Source organism: Sycon ciliatum, chromosome 12 (genome assembly GCF_964019385.1).
Source record: "Sycon ciliatum chromosome 12, ocSycCili1.1, whole genome shotgun sequence".
Taxonomy (NCBI): domain Eukaryota; kingdom Metazoa; phylum Porifera; class Calcarea; order Leucosolenida; family Sycettidae; genus Sycon; species Sycon ciliatum.
This window is the reverse complement of record NC_088654.1, coordinates 9,775,983-9,794,433: the sequence shown is the minus strand read 5'-3', so window position 1 is coordinate 9,794,433 and position 18,451 is coordinate 9,775,983. Positions and strand designations below refer to the sequence as shown.

At 46.1% G+C, this 18,451-nt stretch overlaps 1 protein-coding gene across 2 annotated transcripts in view; it reads left to right on the top strand.

Annotated features, from left to right (window-relative positions):
- LOC135828159 (fibrillin-1-like) overlaps positions 1–17,978 on the top strand; it is a 67,328-nt gene extending 49,350 nt beyond the window's left edge. Inside the window, exons 14-17 of one of the 2 annotated variants that reach the window (XM_065340605.1) lie at positions 1,787–1,912; positions 3,603–3,899; positions 6,087–6,383; positions 16,715–17,978. In XM_065340605.1, the coding sequence (XP_065196677.1) occupies positions 1,787–1,912; positions 3,603–3,899; positions 6,087–6,383; positions 16,715–17,169 (1,175 nt within the window). In that variant the 3' untranslated portion in view covers positions 17,170–17,978. The remainder of the gene's footprint in view (positions 1–1,786; positions 1,913–3,602; positions 3,900–6,086; positions 6,384–16,714) is intronic. The other variant, XM_065340606.1, reaches the window with a different exon arrangement.
- The last annotated feature ends 473 nt before the right edge of the window (positions 17,979–18,451 follow it).

Genomic DNA, 18,451 nt, shown 5'->3' with positions numbered 1-18,451 from the left:
TTTAGGTGGACTGCTGCATATCCTTGAAGTCAAGTTCATGCTTTTAAACCCTTTTACTGGCGTCTGTCGTAAGCACACGGGCTAACGATTTTCAAGAACTGGTGCATGTTGCACTGCTGGCTTCACCTAGTACCTGTTCACCACGACCTCCGCCGTGACCACGGCCTATTCCACGGCCGCGTCCTCTCCCTCAGTCACGTCCTCTGCCACATCATCCTTCCGTTATTAGTTGCACTTATCCCAGCGACACTGTCATCGTCTGTGACATCCATGCCACTCTCACTGGCCCTGCCTTCACTCACCATGACTATTGTCATCGTCGCTGTCGTTGTCAGAAAATGTTTTTTTCACCAGGATCGTCTAGCTCCACAAACTCATATTTGCTGGATAAGGCGGCGACAGGGTCAACAGGAAGGGTCTCCCGAAGCAAAAGAGCTTACTCCGCGTCCATGGTTTGCACAGCAGGGAAGACAGTCGCGAGGCCAGCTCAAGCAAAAGTCGAAAACATCTCCAGGCAATACCAAAAGTCGCAGGGTACACACTTTTCCCAAAGTGCATTTTTCAAGTCGCGATTCATTATAATTATTGCATAACACAAAATATTAATTTTAGGGCCGAAACAATTATACCGATAACTCGCATATCGATCGTTAAAAGAGTGCAATCGATAATCGTTAGCGTTCAAATGAGTTTGAAACTCGGGTATTGAGCCAATAATAAAAGTAGAAAGGAAAAGGACATATGGAAACGAGTTAAGAGTGACTCTCCACCACTGTAACTAGATACTATATACAGTCAGAAAGTGCAACAACTAGGCACAAAACTGACAGAGTACTGAGAGAGGCGACGTCCTGACACCTAGCTTCGTCGAATGTCTCAGTACTCTGTCAGTTTTGTGCCTAGTTGTTGCACTTTCTGACTGTATATAGTATCTAGTTACAGTGGTGGAGAGTCACTCTTAACTCTTTTCCATATGTCCTTTTCCTTTCTACGTTCAAATGAGTGCTAACAATTTGTATGCATGCATATCAGTGACAGTATTCTAGCCCTTGCACTCCATATGATAGTGAATACGAGTGCAATCATGTGCTTTCAAGCGCTGTAAAATTAATGTGTGGCTTTGAAAGAGATCGGCGAAGAAGACGTTGCCTTTTTCGGTTCATTTGTGGGAGAAGTCGGAGATTCGAGCAGTTGCCAGAGGGTGATGACAAGATTCTTCGCTCTAGAAACACCATGAATGTTGATAAAACCAGCCAGAAAGCCTCACCATCACTATGCTTCCACTGTGCAATTTTTTGTCTTTACCTGTGAGCTGTGATCATTGTCACAGATCTACAGATCATCTACAGATGATGATCTACAGATCATCTACAGATGTCAACAGTGCGGTACCACAACTTTCTAACGTAGCAAAGTCATCATAGAATTTCTTCATAAACTGGTGTTCGATAGAGCCGACAAGCGTCGATAAAACCAATATATCGATCGTTAGTGATAGTGATATTGGTTGATCGTTAGGAGTTATTGAATGATCGTTTCAGCCCTAATTAATTGTGTTGGCGCCCTCGGCGCATACATCTTGGAAATTGGTAGGGGAAATCCCAGCTCTCTGCAGTGAACCAGTCCAGTGCTGTGCGCCTAGAAGTCAGCGACCGCGAGCGGTCCAAATTTGTACGTACAGACGGTGAAGGGATAACAGCCATCTTTTTTAATTACTCTAGTTGAAGTATACAACATAATGTTGCCTGTGTTTGTTTTTCATGTTGCACAACCTTACACAATCCAGGCTTCGGAAATCTGTGCAGAAATCTAGATGAGTGTGCACTGAAGGGTCTGGCGAACTGCTCAGCAAATCAGGCATGCGTGGACACAGACGGATCATATGCATGCCGATGCGCACTCGGGCTCACAGGTAGGAAGTCTTTGTATGATGTGTATGTAAATGTGGAATGGCAATCCCTTGTGCAGAAATTGCGGCATCATGAGATCAGACCGGTCGACAAGGTATAAGATTATTGCAGTAGATATGAAGGTGGCTCTGCCTTTTGTTGTGCAATAATCTCGCTCTATATGTGTTCCTCCTCAAATTCAGGTACGGTCAATTCCGGTATTACGACTGCAGATAATAACGACAATCCGGGAAAAAGACAGAATTTCCATGCCCAGAGCAAAGTCCCATCTACCTGTATGCATATAATGAAACGTCGGGTGTAAGGGCACTGCACGAATAAGCACGGTTTTCTGATGCTCCACCTTGTGTCGATATACTAGGTCCGCCCAGTTACAATTGGCGCTTACCTTCACTCTTGTCTAAAGAAGAAAATACAATGATTTGAAGCATGGCACGAGCAGAAAACACTATGATAATTTACATGTCTGCAAGCAACACAGCCGAAAATGCAACCAAGTTACATGTCCTCCTTACCGATATCGTCGCTGGAGTAATAGGTCAAAACAATTCTTCCAGCTGACAGCTGCTGCACGTGTTGCTCGTTCCGCTTCTCCGCGTCGAGAATCGTGGTCACAGCCAGTGAGCTGTCGTGACTGTCACCTCGCCGCTCAGAAGCGGAGTGAGCTGCAAAACAGCCGGTGTGGTGGCTGTATGTGTTGCTTGTCGCAATAATGCCTTTGTACGAAGCAAAAAGGCAACGCCACACTGCCATCATTTTTCAGGTAGTGTTCCCAGGCGAAGGCCACCGCACCTACCAGATCTTTTACATTTTCCTTCGCCACGAGCTCGGTGTCCTTCTGCAAGCCGGCAAAGAATACGAGATCGTTGGTGGTGAGATTTGGAGACTGTGGCGGCTGCACAACCACTTCGATCTTGTAGCCCTTCTGTGCGCCAGACCATCGAAAAATCAAGTGAAAGGATAAGCGCCAATTTTAACTTGGCGGACCAAGTATGCAAAGTTGACTGAAATTCCATTAAGGAGACTGACCCACTAAGAAACCATTTTAAATCATCCGAACTTCTGTTTAAGGCCCGTTATTGCAATTGAAGAGAACCACACTGTTTTTTCTCACCCTCTCATCCAGTAACAACCTGCCCTTATGGCGGAAAAGAGATTTGATGATAGTAGTGCACACTTCTGAAAGTGAAGGTTCCTTATTACCGGCTGAACGTGTATTTACTGGAAGCTAAAAATTCATGTTTGTTAGTTACCGGTGAAAAAATCATTGAAACAAGGTTGTTTATCTGGAAACCATTGAGTTGTCGGTTGTAAGGTTAGAAATTCTTTTCAGGTTATCGATAGCATTACAGGTGTGCCTCCATCACTTCTTTTTTGGGGCAAAATGCCATGGAGGGTAATATAGTCCCAGAAAGCCAGACCACTCGGAATAAGAGTTCTCCATCATAGATATCATGATTGAAGTTGCCGGTGCCTGTTTGGCAGTAGCTGGTGGTTCAAAAGCTTTTCCACTGCTTAAAAAGGCCAGTTTGCAGCTGTTTGTAAGTACCGAGTACCACTATACTGTGTGGATGGTGAATGACGGCATGATTGTTTCACCCCTAATGATAAGTGACTCCAAAGTCCTGTGTTTAATTTTTGACTACTGAGGAAATGTGTTGCCTTTCTCCCATTGTCACTTTTCCTCTTCAGGTAATAGTGGATCTTGTGTGGATATTAACGAATGTAATCCAGTGAGTGGCAGTCCCATCACTTGCCCGCCACACTCTACGTGCCGCAACACAATCGGATCATATTCTTGCGAGTGCATCACCGGCTTCCAGGCCAATGCGCTAGCCGCCAATCAGTCGTGCCCGGGGACGATATCAACCATGTGTGAGAATGTGGATGAATGCAAAAGTGGAGCATTTTCGTGCGCAGCAAACATGCACTGTAATGACACAGTCGGCTCCTATGTATGTGAATGCAACACGGGTTATGCAGCTCAAGGTAAGAATGTGTGTTCTTTGTAGGAAAAACTCAGAATGCATTAGGGGACTTCCCGGTTTGATTGATCTATAGTGGATGGACTAAGATCAAAACTGGTTATGTCACACCTGCTTTGAAATGAAAGCTTGAATATGAGCCGAATACTTTACCGCTGGCACCCATCAACTTGGACAGCTGAAACTTGCCGTATGAAGGAAAACGGTAGAACAGATGCTGCTTTATGCTCCATACTCAGGGCAATGTCACTTTGCCATGCAGGCATTGGTATAAACATGTGCTGTAGGCGTCATATAAGTCCAAATATCAGCTTAGCCCCCAGTTTAACAATCCTACTGAAAACACAAAGCAGGTCAGGAAGCTTCGACCGTGCCAGGAAGCATCAATACTTGTCAACCAGCAAGCCTAAATCAGTTGTCATTACTTGCAACCGTGATTATCTCGTTCTGATCAGTGAGTGCGCAATTGACCTGGTTACCTCCGTTTCTCAAACATGATCTCAGACTATCCCATTTCGCCTGCAAAGCAAAAATTACCATTGTTTTTTGCTTGGGGATTTAGGGCGTAACATCGAGCGAAATTGCGTAAGTTCGAGGTGAATCTTTATCCTGCCTATAAGTATGTTGTTGGGAAGATTTGGATATCCCAATATCAAACCCTGGGGTCGGCCGATAGGTTTCCTGTAGATGAAAGTATGTATTCATCTGCCTTTCTACATAACTATAACAATCTTCAATAAGGTTTTAGTCGTTTCAATGACCAAAGGCAACGACCACATGCAAGGACTGTGACATGGGCATGGAAAGGAAGGCTAAATTACGGTGCTGGAAGAAGCATAGATGCTGAAATCAGCATCTATACAAGAAAATGAGCAGAGCACACTTTTGCTGCAGTCCTGGAGCAAGGGATGGCTTCAGAATACGATTATTCATGCAATGTCAGACAGAGACCATCTGTACAAATGAGATGTGACCGATTTGATCGAAGTAGTGCAGCAGAGCGGGCCGCCGGAGAACAAGGAGATGATTGGTGCTGTTTGAATGCCTAACGGGGGGGGGGGGGAAGGGGGGGGGCATTGTAAAGCTTCGGATGACATGAGTTGCAGCGTACACCACAAGCCAGAAGCGTGGCCAGCTAAAAAAATTAAGGTACCAGCTGAAGCAGATCAGAAGGCCAAAAAAGGCTGCGTTACTTAAGAGAACTCATCACTGGGGGTAGATAACGAATGAATAGTAGATAAAGCAGGGGCGACGGAAGATATTTAATGGTGGTACGGTCACACAACTGAAGTACAGTCGTCCCTCTCTAATGCGGCACCTTTTGCTACAGCGTTTTCTGCTGGATTAACGAGAGTGCTGGATTAAGAAATCCTGCCCTCTGACCCAGCCCTACCCAATTGCATGCATGTATCATATGTACGTCAAAACGCAGGGTTTTTCCGTGTCGACCCAAGTATTTGGTGCACGGCTTTATATTCTCAATTGTTCTCCAGGAATATACACAGTGATAAAGTGATAAAGTAAAACAGAGAACATGTTCACATGTACTCTTGCACACACACGCGCACACAAACACACCTGAACTTGAATTGGCAGGACATACTCCTTGCTAAAATAAGAAAGTATGGTTGACTGCCGTTGTCTCCTGGACAACATTTACCAGACTGGCCTAGCCTGGCCTGGCAAGGAGTGCACCTGTACGGTACGCGATTTACGACTGCCGGATTAGGAAATCAAACTACGTGCAGTTTGAGCGATTCGTTTCAAAAAGTCACTGCCGAAGGCGGAATTCAAGTGCCGGATTAAGATGTAGGAATTGAACGAAAAAAATCGGTTTCGTCAGAAAGTGCACCAGTTGGCAAGGGTTCCGGATAAACAAGTGCCGGATTAGAGAGGGACGACTGTATAATTTACTTTGGGGGAGGGATGGCTGAGACGAAAATGTTGCCAATTTAGAGCCCAAATCAGTGTAATATATTGTTTCTATGGGTAACTGGGGCAAACAATGGTACGGTCTATACCCTAGTGACCGTACTGTGTCTGACGCCCATGTAAAGGAATGAATAGATGTGTTGCTGTGAATGTACGGGGACCAAAAGCGCAGTGTGCGGTGGTGGAGTGTTTCAAAATCACCCTCTCCTGACGACGCACTTTATGGCTGTTTGCTATTCACCAATTCCACTGCATATAGGGGCTGGTGGGAGTTGCCTGAACATCAATGAATGCACATCCCATGTCGGAATCTGCAGTCTATCGGAAACTTGCATTGATACCCTCGGCTCATACATCTGCATCTCCAATGACGAAGGAGTACGACTCTTTGGACCCCTGATCACACCTGCACCGACGCCCCCTGCACCAACCACCGCACCCACAACCGCTCGGAGCGTTACCACTGCACCAACCACCGCACCAACCACCGCACCAATCACCGCCACAACCACCGCACCAATCACCACATCCACCTCCGGCATGAGTGAGGGTTCAGGTAAGAAAATCACCAATTCAAGTGGTCAGTTCAACCAGCACAGCCCTATGCATGTTTAATGTCTAGACAGTTCTGGAATGTGCAGAAGAAATCCATAACCGCCCGAGCATACTTCATGTTAACATGGGTGCTTACGCAATTACTGGCTGGGCCTTGAAATTGTGGGGCTGTATAGTGGTCAGTTCTTCATGATATAGCTAATGCCTGACTTGTGATTATCAGATATGCATGTTCAAGGAATGCGAAAAATGGCAACATACAATGCAGCACAGCACAGAGAGGAATATGGACTAGGGCATGATTGCACAAAAACACAGCATGACAGTTCCTTAAACAGGCTCACTGCAACAGGCTGCCAACACCCAACCGGTACGGGTGTTTCTTCCGGAACCACGCCCAAACTCTCTCCACCTCAATGCTGCTTTTTCTGTGTTACCTCTCAGTTGTGTGTCATACGAGCGATCCGCTTCTCCATTGTGTCACCTCCACACATACTTACGATGTACGCAGACGGAGCAGAGACTGTCAGCATTGATGGTCATCCACGCTCACTACTTCCAAGACATTGAGGTGGAGAGAGTTTGCGCGTTGTCCCAGAAGCATGTACTATTATGCCTTATTTGTACGCCCTGCGCACGTCCCTCAACAGTGACCTTTCACCAGCTTGTTCACTTAGTTGAATAAATTCCGTGACCAGCAAAACTTTCCTTACTGCATTGTGGCTTTGCGCTTCCCAAAAATCTCCCCATAACTTTCTGCAACGAGTCCATGGTCCTTTTAAAGGAAATCCCTCATAACTCCAGCTTCCTGGATTATCCGGATCGAAACTGCCAAAATGAACGACTGACTGTATCGTGACCGAAAACGGAAAACGCTTGCCTACTTTAAAAAGTTGTCAAGTGAGGAGAAAGTATATCAGCACTCTCCGTGTTTGCGCGATCGATCGCGCGACACCATGACCGCGTACAACACATGCATGTATGTCGGACGTGTTCAGAGACAGAGAACAGGCTAGTTAAATAAAGCAGGTTTCTGGGCTGTCTCTCTCACGTCCCTGCCAACCTTTGCAAATCACAGGTCCGGACAGCTAGTGACCAGTGGACAACATAAATTCGGGGGAAGTGAACACGAGTGTGCAAAAAAATCAAGCACCTTCCTGGAACGCAATTTCACTATGAATTGGATTGGTTCTAGATGCGTTTTAAAAGAAGTTAGCATGACACGCTTATATACTATTAAGTCCGCTGCAAAAGCTCACTTCGCAGCAAACGCCCACCCCAGCAGGGCGATACTATTTTCCTCTTTTTCATTTAAATACAGTTGTAGAAAATCGTCCTGAAGGTTGAATGCACACGAGAACCACTGTATTGCCTAACATACAAACTTTCTACTAGAAGTATGTCTTACCAGTAGGCTCTGCTAAAGCAATTGTCATTATCTTGCATCAAAGAAAAACTTCTGTGGAGATTTCCTTCCATTCGATAAACGAGTCGTCTTTGTATCAGTTCGTTCTCCATGTGGTAATGCCGTAGAGTCTACATGTATCTGGTTTTCAAATCATGACATGTCTGCAGTGCCACGATGAATGCAATAGTGATTCACCGAATACAAGATTGTTCTGACGAAGCATCACTCTACAACTTGAACTGTTGCAGTATTGCAGTTGCAAGGAGAATAGGGAGAATGTCATAGAAGCTACAGCTACAAAGAAGCTGCTGAACATTTTGAAAACTCTGAAGTACTCGAGAAAAAAAACATGCCTTTGTGTGTTTTGCGATTGGGAAATAGAGATCCTTAGCAAAGTACGATAACGCTAACTTTTACCGTACTCACTCCCATCCGTGACGAAAGACGGTATCGGGTAATGGAAAAACGTTATAGAGCTCAAAATAAGGGGTCGACATTATGGTATTTCTGCAAATAATGTTAAAGTCTCATTGTTCTGTAACTGGCGGGAGATCAAAGACACGTGTAGATCGAGACCAGAGTCGAGATTGCTTCCTCTTGTGCCTTTTATCCTTTCAGTTGACAAAGTCTGCGTCCTCTGCTTTGTGCCTTTCACCCTCTTGTCCCATTTTGGGAAAGAAAAGACCAGTTCCACGGCACTCCTGAGGAAGAAAATTCATCGGCCTCTCCTAGACGTGCTGGAGCTGGAGTAACCTAACAGTCGTCGCTGTTGCGCATAGGAAAAGGTTTCCAAGGACCTGGGCACAGCGAAAACTCGTTTTCGCCGTGGATTTGCCATTCCCGGGTGAAAAAAGACCTCGCCAAGGTATTCATTCGGAACGACAGCAAAATAATCCCTGGTTTGAAATTTTAAACTTCCCACCCTTGTTTCCACAAAAAATCATATCGTCATGGTTGTTATGACTACATCGTTTGAATTATAGCATACATTGTGCTAAGTGAAAAGTCAGCTTGAACGATCCGAAGTACAGTGCTGTAAAGATTTGGTTTACGCTAGCGTTTTGTCAGCTAAAGATATCTAATGATGGCTTGAAACACCATCACACGTGTATCCTTGGTCCCTGCCATGCTATGTGTATGTTCTTCGCTACCTTGTAAGCTATTCGTAAGAAACTCCCGTTTGCATTGGCGAAAGAAAACCCAACATCATGATCATCACTGAGAGTTAGCTCATAGCTAGTGCCCAAAGAGAGTTTGAAACCAGGAAAATGGGCATAGCTTACCGTAGCAAACCGCTCTTTGCGCTACAGTGTGGGATGCACTTTCGTACGAGAGCGGTGACAGTGAATTGTGGTCAGCGCGTAGAGGCCAGGAGATGTTGCAAAAATGGGGTGGCAGTTTGCAGCGGACTTTACGGTACATGTACAGCCGACTCCTGATACAACAAACACTCCTGATACAACAAACACCATTGTGCAGGGGAATTAGTTCTTTATAACCAAAGTATGTTATAACAGAAATGCACTTGCACTATACAGGCAGCAAGTCATGACTAACATGTGCCCCATGACAGTATGAGTGCGCTAGGTTTACATGCAGCCCTGCAAGACTTAGTTCTCTATAAAGGGTCAATTGTGTATGGGTTGAAACGGGGACATGGACAGAGGTTTGCTATACATGTCCTCACTTGTTTGTAGATAATCTCTGGGCCATTGAAAAAGTTGTTTTATAACGAGTCTTACTAGTCTTATGTTGTAACAGGACTTGCAGCTGAAGGTTAAACAGGCCATAATTCGTACTTACCTGGGCTACCCTCGATACAACATAAATTATCGACGCTTCAACTCGTTATAAGATAATTGAAAATCTCCAACTTAGCTCTCCCTTGGATGCAAAAATCGTCCACATCTACGAAAACATAGATATAATACGTTGTGTCTTCCTGCGTTATCTACATGTTTGGGCCTTGGTCCTGCATGGTCAATATTACCTTACACAGTGTACTGAGGGTTTGGTACTCTGGGGACCACGGCAAAGGGAGGGAGGAAGAGAGAGAGAGAGAGAGAGAGAGAGGGGGGGGGGAGAGGGAGAGAAAGAGAGGACGAAAGAGAAAAAGAAAGAGAGAAAGATGTGGAGAGATATACGTATATATAGAGAGAAAGAGTTCTGGAGGCTTAAAATTAACGCCGCATATAACTATAATGATAATTGTAGAAGAGGCTCAACATACCGTAAAGTCGCGGATAAAAGCCGGGTTTGCATACAAGCACATTGCGGATAGAAGCCTGAAAATCAAACGAGTCAATGCATATAAGCCTGTCGCGCGTAGAAGCCTGGCTTCTATGCAAGCGCGGATCGGGTAGGTCAAGCGTGCATGCGCTATGTACAGTGCATAGTAAAACTGCCGCCATACCGGTTGTCAGTGGTAGATCTACGCGTGTCGCGCGTAGAAGCCTGGCTTCTATGCAAGCCCGGATCGGCCGATGTGCATACAAGCCTGGCAAAAATATCAGTGGTGCATATAAGCATGGTTTGCATACAAGCCTGGTTTGCATTGAAGCCTGATGCAGAAAGCGGCTTATTTCCTTATAAGCCCGGCTTTTATCCGCGTCTTTACGGTAATTATTTGGATCCACTGATGGCAGGCCGGTTTGATACGTGTACATGGCTAGCACCAGTCATGAGCAGAGCACCAGTCACTCTGTTGCAGGTGACAGTATGCAGCAATCTTGAAGTTCTGCAGGTGTTTCAGAGCTAGCTGCTTGTCCAGAACTGACTTTGGCAATCGATTCCACACTGGCACGTTGCAGTATGGGAAAGAGCGCAGAAGGTAGTCAAGAGCTCGTCGCAAGACAGTTCATCTCAAACTGGTGGGGATAGTGATGTGCTTGGGCTGCTCGTGTGCGGCGATGACGTGGCGGCATCGCCGGCGGGGAACACATGGCTGCTACTTGAGGCAGACCATGGCCACACATGAGTTTGTACAACAGGCTGAGAGCGGAGACATTTCGCCGAACAGTGAGGTTGGGAAGTATGGTGCCAGGGCCAATGACATTAAGGGCCCGTCATCCAGCAACATCCGATGTGAGGGAGCTGATCCCATCCACGCAAGTGAGGCATATTCAAGCATTGGCCGGATGAATCCTTTGTAGACAGTCACCTTGCCTGCTTGGCAGAGGAGGCCCAGCTGCTGCTTAGCACGTGATGCAATTTGCGAAGGTGGAGTCTGTAGCTAAGTTTGGAATCAAACGTCACTCCGAGCACCTTGAAAGATTCATCTTGCGGGTGAGAAGTTCCGCCGAATGACAGCTGTGGAGTCACGGTATCGTTCTGCTGGTGCGGTAGAGTAATGGTTTGCAATTTCGAAGGCTCAAACGCAATAGTCCTTATGCACGTTGTACAGATGTTCGAAGTTCTGTACTAGGGTCGTAGGTGTGTACATACCCGGTTCGGTGTTCATTGTGTGCTATGCATGCAGACCCATTCAGCCTCATAATTCAGGGCAAACAATCGCTTTTCCAGCTTCTTCACTTTGGGATTGAACTAACGACTAGCTGGATCTCTGCCAGAAAACGTTTTTGTATCATATACCTTCAGGGCCCATTTCATAGTGGAAATAGGAGTAAACACAATAGGGTCCTGCAAAATCAACACCCAACTGGGTCTACGGGATTGTACGAGATTCTTCGGGATTTTGTGCATCTGTACAACATGCATAAGGCCTATCCTCCATCTCTTGCCCCAGGCATGAAGCTGATCTAGGCGCCGTTGTAGTGAGGCATTCAAGGCTTGGTCAAGGAGGGAGTACAAAGTGGTTTCATCTGCAAACGTTTGGACCATGCAACAAGCAGCTTGAAATGTCGTTCACATACACGAGTAACAATGTAAGACCAAGGGTACTACCTTGTGGACGACGGACTGAACAGGGTGCACCGATGACCTCTGGCCATGAACAACAGCTTTAATGCAGGGGTGTCGGACACGGTACGGTCACTACGGTATTGACCGTACCACTATTTGCCCCAAGTACCCTGTTAATCAATAAAATGCACTGATTTTGGGCTCTATTTTCCCAAAATTTTCGGCTCAGCCATCCCTCCCCTACGAGTAAATTGTACTTCGAAGTACTTCAGATGGCTGACCGTACCACACTAAAATACCTTCCGACGCCCCTTTAATGGAACAACATATCAGGTAGCGCGTAAGCCATTTGAGCAGAGAACCCCCTATTCCCAGCTGGTGGGACTTGTAAAGTATGCCAGTATGAGATACTCTGTCAAAAGTCCCCCGCCATGTCCACAGCCACTGCTTGCATAACTCCACCTTGCGCCATGGCATTGGCCCACTCATACTGTAGGACAGTAAGGAGGTCTGGCGGCTCCGGTGCCACGACGAAAACTGTACTGATCAGTATTCGGCAGACGGTGGCGTTCTAAGAAGTTGACAAGTTGGGAGTTGACTATACTCTCCATTACTTTCGACAGGATGCTGAGACGAGACACAGGTCGATACTTCGAAACAATTCACTTGGAGGACTTCTTGTTTATGGAGGACACATGGGCTAGTTTCCAGAAGCAGTCTGGACCCCTGCTCTGAAGCATCAAGAGAACAAGGGACAAGCAGGCTCTGTCAGCTCCCTGTGGCATTCCTTCAGGACTCTAGACGATACATCATAGGGGCCAGTGGCCTTGTGCGGATTCCGCCCAGCTAGTTGATGATGGACATTGGCTGGGCGAAAGTAGATGGCTGTGATCTGATGTGTCGAGGCATCAAGCTGCATAGAAGGGAGCTGATCAGAGGCAGAGAAACCGTTGAAGCCGAGGCTGCACTTTGTGGCAAAGTACTGGGCAAAGCACTCGGCTTTCTCTCTCGCAGTGGTGTGCTCGTTTCCAGATCTGTCGACCAGAGCAGGAAAATCATTTGGCGGGTAACACCAGCAACTCAAGGTTTCTAGAAGCTCGCTCCTTGCATTGATATAGGGCATGTTACAGAACATGCACACAATGTGTGACAGATGCCAGGAAAGTTTCTTTGTCTTGAAAGCTATCAGGGTCTTGTCGCCAAACTGTCCAGGCTTGTTGCTTTAGGTGCACAGCTTGTTGGCAGGCAGGTGTCCAACAAATGCCTTGCAAGGAATGAACTGTGACATTGCATCACGCACAATTCCTGTCAGGGCTTCACACGCAGCGTCAGGGTCATTTGATCAATTGGTTGGCCAGTCAGTGCGGCTAAGATGTGTGCGCATCTGCCCCGAGTCCTCCCTAGCATACTGCCAAACGGTTCTCAGGGCCGGTTGCTCCTTGGGGGACATTATGGTCTATCTGTGTGTGTATGCACGTGTGTGTATGTATGTGTGTGTGTGTGTGTGTGTGTGCATGCCGGAGTATGTGGTGTGATGTGTGTGCGGGAAAAATAAATAAAAAGACCAAAAAGTAGGGATTCACTGGCCAGAAAAAAGCCACTTCATAGCTGTGTGGTGTAGACCAGGCTGAATAGTGGTGGTCAATTATTCAGCCTTGCAAGCTGTTGAATGGTGCAATCCCAGCACAAGTTGCTATGGCTTCTGCTGTAGCATCGCTATCATCGCCTCTGGCGATGGGCGTCCAATGGTCCAATGGTGTGTGTGTGCGCGTGTGTGTGTGTGTGTGTGTGTGTGTGTAACTGTGCTTAAAGGGGACGGTTGCACTTTTTGTAGCTCCGTTTTATCTGAGTTTTCAGTCTTTCCTCTTACTAGTCTTAGGCCACGGGGTGGCTCTGGGTCCACCAGAGTCGCCCCTGGCGTGTTTCTGAATTTGCTGGGGCAAGGGTTCCGCGACGCGGTCGCCAGGGCAGTGTCTTTTCTGTCACGACCGGTGTCGTCCTCGTCTCTCCATTCGCGGTGGTGTAGCTGACCCCCGAATGGTTTCAAACTGCGAAGCTCGGAGTACAGTGGTGACAGAGGCATGAGCTGTGAGTGGAGACGGTTGTTGGAGATGGATGGTGATGAAGGGAGAAGAGTTACGCTGCCTGACGACGCATGGGAAATTGTTTGATCCTGCAATTTCAGTTCGAGCGCGGTGGACTTCTAGACGATGTGTCCTCATGGCTGTTTTTCAACGCTTGGCCTATCGCTGATATCCCTGCGTGGAATTTTCTTCCAGTGGAGTCCAGGTGGGACTTCGGGTGCCCACACTCCATCACCTGGTTGATTGTTTCGGAACTGAAATAATACAGGTTCAAATAATTATTGTTTCCTTTTTGTGCGTATCTCTTGTCATCTCTCTTTTCTATACGTCGCACACCAGATGTACTACTATCGCTGTCTTTCTCCTGCTATCTCTCTCTGCTTGCTGTTTGTGTTTTTGTTGCCACTGCCCCTCATCATACCCATGCTTGGGTGGAGGGCGGCGTGACCCGTTAGGGCAGCTGTCAATACAGTACAGTACAGTGTGTGTGTGTGTGTGTGTGTGTGTGTGTGTGTGTGTGTGTGTGTGTGTGTGTGTGTGTGTGTGTGTGTGTGTGTGTGTGTGTGTGTGTGTGTGTGTGTGTGTGTGTGTGTGTTCAAGCGGCAAAAATGCAGCCGTGGTAGTCGCCCTACTTGTAAACAGAGAAATCTTGGAATATGAGTGCCAGCTCTGCAACAAACGTTTTCGGCTTCCACGAGATGTCAACCGGCATGGGGTTCACCGGCATTGACTCTCTTATCCTGACTCTGGCTCATGGAGTGGCGTGGCCCTATGGGGCAGTCATGCTAAAGTAGTTGTAGTAGTAGTAGTGTGTGTGTGTGTGTGTGTGTGTGTGTGTGTTTGCGTGCACTCGTGTGTGTATGTGTTTGCGCATGGGCGTGTTTGCATGTAATCTGTGTGTGTGTGTGTGTGCATGCGTGCACGTATGATTGCGCGCACGCGCGCGTGTGTGTGTGTGTGTGTGTGTGTGCGTGTGCGTGTGCGTGTGCGTGTGTGTGTGTGTGTGTGTGTGTGTGAGGTAGAGCAGCGATGAGCAAAGAAAAAAAGAAGTTGCTGAAAATCAAAAACAATAAACAATTGAGGGATAGTACCAGTAGGTTTTGTTCTGAAATCATCTTTGGCACAATGGGCAAATGGTGTACTGGAAACGCCTGCTTCCAAAACTTATACAATTACCATGATTATGACACTTCCAACTTAACCGAGTATGGAACAACTTTTGGCCACACTGTATCTCCCGGTTGTAATGCTAAAAGTGGATTGATTTCATGTGCTTCTTGCATGGTGATGCAACTGACACTGAAAGACACATTGAAAATAATCGACGCGGAAACATCAATTTTAAAAAAGCAATAAAGAGAACAAATTATGCTGTCATCGCCACACAAGAACGCTGTGTTCAGCACGGATATTCTTCAGTCACCTAACATTCCACTGATGAATGTGACATGAAAATCGATTTTAGACAACTTTCATGACTTCATTCTTGTGTGGTCATGACAGCAGAAAGATACCTTATTCCATTTTATTCCCGTAGCTATGCAGAAGACGTTACTTCAGTAACGTCTGGCGCTAGCCAGAGTCCACTCCACACAGCTTTAATTTGCTGTTTATTCCCGTAGCTATGCAGAAGACGTTACTTCAGTAACGTCTGGCGCTAGCCAGGGTTCACACAGCTTTAATTTGGTGTTTGTGTGTTTGTGTCACGCCTGGCGCTATCCCGTATCTGTCCCGTATCGTACCGTACCATCAAACACAGTTGGCCACATACAGCTGGCCGCAATATTCAAATAGGGCTTTCAAATGCAAGATCATAACGTGAAGCAACTTGGAAGAATGAATATGAATGCGAAGTGTATGGGGGAATGCATGTAGGGCGATAGTGCCGGTTCAAATCCCAGGTAATGCCTGAAAAAATAGGAGAATTAAAATAATTTAACATCCCTTTTCTTTTTTTCCCGTCATCAATGCGGTAGACGGTATCGTATTACCCTCGACCGTACCTGTCCCGTACCAGTCCCGGACCTATCCCGTACCGTACCGTACAATCAAAGACGGCTGGCCACAATGCATATTCAAATAGGGCTTTCAAATACAAGATCATAACGTGAAGCAACTTGGAAGAATTAGTATGTATACGAAGTGTATCGGGGGATGCATGCAGGGCGATAGTGCGGGTTCGAATCCCAGGTTATGTCTGAAAACAAAAAGTAGAAACTTTTAAGAATTTATAACATCCCTATGCTTTTTTTTGTCTAGGTCATCAAGGCAAAAAAGCATAGCGTAGGGCCCTGAGCTTCCAAGCTCTCTCGTTTGTTTGTTTGTGTCACGCCTGGCGCTATCCCGTATCTGTCCCGAACCCTGCCGTACAATCAAAGACAGCTGGCCGCAAACAGCTGGCCACAATATTCAAATAGGGCTTTCAAACGGAAGATCATAACGTGAAGCAACTTGGAAGAATGAGTATGAATGCGAAGTGTATCGGGGAATGCATGTAGGGCGATAGTGCCGGTTCAAATCCCAGGATATGCCTTAAAAAAAAATAGGAGTATTAAAAGGTATACCATCCCTATGCTATTTTTTGCCTAGGTCATCAAGGCGGTAGACGGTGTCATATTACCCTCGACCGTACCTGTCCCGTACCGTACCGTACCATCAAAGACGGCGGGCCACAATATAATAATAATAATAATAATAATAATAATAATAATAGGGCTTTCAACTGCAAGATCACAACGTGAAGCAACTTGGAAGAATTAGTCTGTTTGCAAAGTGTATTGGAGGATGCATGCAGGGCAATAGTGCAGGTTCGAATCCCAGGTTATGTCCTGAAAATATAGGAGAAATTTATAAGAAAATTTATAACATCCCTATGCTTTTTTTGTCTAATTCATCAAGGCAAAAAACCATAGCATAGGGCTCTGAGCTTCCAAGCTCTCTCGTACAACCTTATTGTCGTGTTTTCTTCTGCTGTATTAGCAGCAGGTTCCCTTGGAACTACAGGAACAGCCGCACTGGCAGCAGCTGGTGCCGTGTTCATGATCGCCATCATCCTAGTGATTGTCAGCATCGTGCTGGCTAAACGTTCGATGATCCACCGTCCTGCACATCTGCCGGTCAACGGAAAGGACTCGACGCCTAATCATTCATTATCAGCGGCGTGGGTTCCCATGCGGTCACAATCAAGCCCGTACGATGAACACACCGTCTCAAGACCCAGTCAGCAAGTATCGCCAGCCACTTCACCTGTGCTGACCGACAACAGTGCGTATGGCTTTGCACAGCAGAGCCAGTCGGCACCCTTGGTACAACAAAGTCTTCGTCCAGCCAATAGGATTTCAGCTGAGCCAACCTATGAAGTAGCTGAGACAGCAGGCACCCGGCTGGGTAGTGCGATCTCTAAGCCACGGATGGATTATGAGGAACCCATGTAAAACATATTTCATTTCTGCCTCTGGCCACGTTTTACAATCCAATCATGGTTGCTTCTTTTTTCGTCTTTGTTTTTATTCTCATTGGGCGCTTTCGATTACACGCATTTAGGTCAATTCTAGAATTAGTTATTGTTGATGCACAGTTTGATTACACAAAAAGTGACAAATTCCGTCAGAATTGATTTTATCCAATTCCGTCGAAACCGTCAATTCTGAAGAGAGGGCGGAATTTCTCTAATTCTGGCGCCAGAATTGCACCGTCGGTGTGTTACCGGTCTGGTCATGACTCAAGCGCTTCGAGTATTTCGTCTTTTTTGACGAGGACGTATTACTGGGGTATCGCACGCCGGAGAACCCCACGAAAGTTGTGTTGGATTTCCCAAATGATGACACAACATTGCACAAGTTCAACGAAGTGCTTCTCCAAGATCGGCCCATGAAAGCATGGGTCAGAGAACTGGTATGGTATGGTAAGAGATATGATATTACATTTTACTTCGGTACCTCAATAGCATTGAGTACTGTTCTACAATGATAGTCGAAGGAGATGAATTGCTGCGCACTTATTGTGAACTTCATTCCTTTTTCACATACATGCAGCTTTCTCACTTGCCCCTCCTCACTCCGCACTTGCGCATACCACTTCTTGCCTTGTAATCACGCCTTCACTGCTGTTACTTTTAGCATATTAATGTTTCTCGTATTAGTTTTAGATCAAATTTTATTCACTTCATTCTTTTTGGTAGCTAATGCCCCAAGGGCGAAAATTTGGAGATTTCATTTCTTTTCAAAAGAATTTGCAGCGTCAACGACCTTGGTGTGGTGGTGGTGGTGACTAAGCGTGATATGAATTGGCTGCATGCAGTGAGTGCGTTCGATTACACACTTGAATCGATTCATGAATCCATTCGCATGCATTCAAATCGTTCGATTTCATGTCATGAGCCCTGGAATCGATTCGGAACCATTCACTCTATTCACATGGGATGATGTGAATAGCGCGAATCGATTCATGAATCGATTCGTGAATCGATTCGCGTGCATAATCGAACGCACTCACTGGAGCCTCCGTGTTCTAAAAAAGCTAATTGAGCTACTTCAAAATTAGTAATTACGCGAATTTAGTTCGGTGTTGGGCTTTCAAATAATAATAAATAAGAGAACAGAGCTTGTAGTGCACGACTACACCGATTGAAGAGGAAGGCACTGAGGGACTAGTATCTTAACAATTATCCAGCTAGCGATACAAAAATCGACCACTATAGGTTGATGGTAAAACTGA